The 3379-nt window shown below is 34.6% G+C and overlaps 2 protein-coding genes across 2 annotated transcripts in view; both read right to left on the bottom strand.

The window, feature by feature from the left end:
- Positions 1–51: 51 nt before the first annotated feature.
- On the bottom strand, positions 52–537 carry LOAG_18419 (hypothetical protein; the record flags this gene model as incomplete). Its single annotated transcript, XM_020451078.1, has 2 exons — positions 52–225; positions 487–537. 2 exons carry the CDS (start codon positions 535–537, stop codon positions 52–54), a joined length of 225 nt encoding a protein of 74 aa, XP_020305172.1.
- A 200-nt stretch (positions 538–737) lies between these two features.
- LOAG_18418 (hypothetical protein) overlaps positions 738–3379 on the bottom strand; it is a gene marked incomplete at both ends in the record, with an annotated part of 3200 nt that continues 558 nt past the window's right edge. Inside the window, 9 exons of the mRNA XM_020451077.1 lie at positions 738–863; positions 1010–1121; positions 1259–1344; positions 1630–1785; positions 1852–2023; positions 2121–2308; positions 2440–2592; positions 2693–2827; positions 3022–3156. Of these exons, the coding sequence (XP_020305171.1) occupies positions 738–863; positions 1010–1121; positions 1259–1344; positions 1630–1785; positions 1852–2023; positions 2121–2308; positions 2440–2592; positions 2693–2827; positions 3022–3156 (1263 nt within the window). The remainder of the gene's footprint in view (positions 864–1009; positions 1122–1258; positions 1345–1629; positions 1786–1851; positions 2024–2120; positions 2309–2439; positions 2593–2692; positions 2828–3021; positions 3157–3379) is intronic.

Raw genomic sequence — 3379 nt, 5'->3', positions numbered from 1 at the left:
ATTATACAAAGAAATCCTTTGATGAGATACAAAATTAAAGTCAGCAAATCCCTACTTTCCCAGCTTTTCTGGGTCTTGTCTTTCAAAGTCCATACTTTCGAAAGTAATGTTCGATTCTTCCGCTTCCATTGCAATCGGTTCTGGTACTCCCTTTTCTTCTTCAGTTTTTGCTTCTTCAGCAGCTTTCGCAGCCGCTTCTGCTGCCAATCGCTCATTAATTGCAGTCTAAAAATAAAAACTGGATTCGTTTTGAAAGGATTCTAATAACTAGTTCTGATACGGATTTACATGAGAGAGAAAACAATTAAATTAAAGAATCATTAGGCTAAAAGAAACAAATCTTTATAAATTATTACAAATTTAACAAATGCATCACATGTGCAAAGTGACCTCTCTTAACATATACAAATTGTACTTCTTAAATATCTGTTAATGGATCGAATCATTTCAAAGCCAAAAAAAAAAAAAAAATACAGAAACAATTACCTGGCGAGCATCGAAATAATCCTTCATGTGCTCTTTGTAGCTTGCCTTCATCTTTTCCATATTACCATGTAGAATTGGTGGACGAATGTACATATATGAACCGTATCTTGGATCTGAACTGGTTTGGATGGCGGAGGTTCACCATTCTAAAACAGAGTGGCACCTTTGTTTAGAGAAAAAACCTACTAAAATCTTGACAGCATTTATGTTATCTGAGATCAATTGAAATAGTGAAACAGAAAAAAGACATATTATTTCGAAAGAATGGAACAAAAAGGCGGATTGTTTTGAAAGAAGAGGAAAAAGTAGTTTACCTTCCGAGACATTGCATATGTTTCATGAGGTATTATCATTAGTTTTTGTGGATATTTGCATAACTGAAAAGAAAATATTTTCGACATTATAAATTTTTTTTGTAGATTTCAACATAGATTTAAATATTTGAACAATGATTGACAATTTTAAGATTAGAAAGTACTTTTGAGTAACCAAACTATCATCTTTAAAATATAAAAATTCTTACCCGCTGAAATGCAGTTGCAAACTCAAGGCAATTTTGGAACAAACTGACTCGTCCCAATACATAAAGACCTAAACGTGCTCGAGAAAGAGCCACAACTAAACGACGAACATCCCTAGAAATTAAGGTGTTAGTGCTGCTTATTAATATCAAAAAGTAGAAGACGGAAATTCCTTGAAGTGTTGTAAACGTAAACCAGAAAATATTAAGGTAGATCAAAATCAGAGATAGACCCTCAATTTGTAATCAAACCTTAAGTGACCGATGTTTCTCGTCCTTACAAGTGAAAGAATGATGTAATCATTCAGTCCTCTCTGATATTTGTCAACTGTTGAAACCTGAAAAATGATACTCCATGAACAGTTATTATAACTGATCAATATCTACTATTATTCGATGAAGAATTAGAATGCATCTCTTCTCACTTCACATTTAAATGGGACATGGCGTACGTTCTGATGCACTGGAAAGTTTTTCTAATATATGCGTACTAAATAGAAATCACATAATTCCTTCCATAAGGTATAAGACGAAAGTTTTAGAAAATTTAACACGAAAAATTACCATATGAAGAAAGCATTCGAAAAATGGCACATTCTGAGGGCTGATAATAACAGACAGACCTTGTGTGATACTCCAATTAACGGATTTCCAGCATATCGTGTTTGCACAACATCACGTAGCAAAGATGCTTGGCCATTGTAGGTTGTTATAATTGATATTTTTTCTGCAGGGTAACCCAAAATACGCATATAGGTGAACAGTGCTTCACCGAGGTTCTGAAAGAAATTGAGTCTTAATTAAAGACTTTCCCAAACCAAAATGAAAAAATTGAGGAAGCAAACCTGATAAAAGTAAGGGCTCAAAGTAGTTTCACCACTACCATTGAAATCCGGGACGTCAATAAGTTGATAACTGAATGCGAATCCAGAATTTGCGCGTTGGGACTCTGGAAGAGCTTCAATATGTGGTAAGTTACCCAACTGTTCATACCTCCAATTATAAAGATCTGGTATCCTGAAATATACCATGTTAAGGGTCTATGCTCACTAGACACGAGAAATTTGCTAAGAATTATTTTGATTAATTCCAAGGATGTGTGCTCAAAACATACTCCGCTCTAGCACGACCCTGTTGATTAAGCAGGACATGTGGAACACCAAGTCGAACAAATCTCGCAAACAGGCTCTGTTCCATGTTAGAATATTTTTGAAAAACAATGTTCTGAACAACCGGCGGCAGCTGATGATGGTCACCAATCATGATCCATCGCTTTAACCTGCTCCTACCATCTTGGGGGTTCTAAAAATCATGGTATTTTATTACAATGACTTGTAGCAGAGAAAGATTTAATAAAACAATCTGAACCTTGATATAAGCGAATAAATCAAAGAATTTGGAATACAGAAATATACTTCGTCATTTCCAGTTACCTGAAGCAGAAGTGGAATAAATGTTTCAACTTCAAGAATTTGAGCGGCTTCTTCCATCAAAATAGTGTCATATCTGAAACCAAGTTCTACCAAGTCTTTTTGTCGTAGAGCGGCATGAGTGCAAGTCATAGCAATAATTTTGGCTTCCTTTATCTGAAATCTTTGGAATAACATTGTTGAATTCGGTTTGATCACTATAAAAATGCAAATGAAAATCAAAAAATGTGTACAAAAACATCATTTCAAAATTAACCAAAAGATAATCCGTACGGTCCCTGCCTGAACGCAACAACTCGAAAGACCTAAATTCTTCCAGCTGAGTGAAAATACCACGAATATACCGCCAAGAGCCTTGAGCAATTTCCCAGTTTTCATCAAAGGAAACATCCTAAAATCGTTAAGTAAAAAATAAAAGGTAATAAATACTCGGTTTTTAAGCGGGAAACCACATTAATGAAAGGAATCAAATTATAAAGTAATGCAAACAATTTCAATATATTTTTATCCATCATGCGAAGTCAGCTCAAGATTTTCCCCATTATATAGGAATCACTGATCGAAAAGGATGAAAAGTATTTTTACCTTAAACAACGGTGGTGGATTATCGGCAAAGTATCTCGTAAAGGGGAAATGATCCCTAACTGCTTTCGCACTAGGATTTGGATTTGCTTTTGATTGAGCAACATCACTTTCAAATTTTTCCCAACGTGCAAATACCTGAATGATACGCATGACAAATCGCACATTTAAGATGATATGGTAACAAGCGATAAAATTCATAGAATTAATTAGAGATGCTGAGAATTACAGAATAAAATACTTACTTTTAATTAACAAATTACTGAAAAGAGCAGCAACAAAAGATTACAGAGGAATTGTAGTAAAGACCTGATAAAGAAAGAAATATCCAGCAGTTTCGCACGTGTAAGATACGTCACCT

The sequence above is a fragment of the Loa loa genome, assembly GCF_000183805.2.
Source record: "Loa loa unplaced genomic scaffold supercont3.302, whole genome shotgun sequence".
Classification (NCBI taxonomy): Eukaryota; Metazoa; Nematoda; class Chromadorea; order Rhabditida; family Onchocercidae; genus Loa; species Loa loa.
This window is presented reverse-complemented; position numbering and strand designations above follow the sequence as displayed.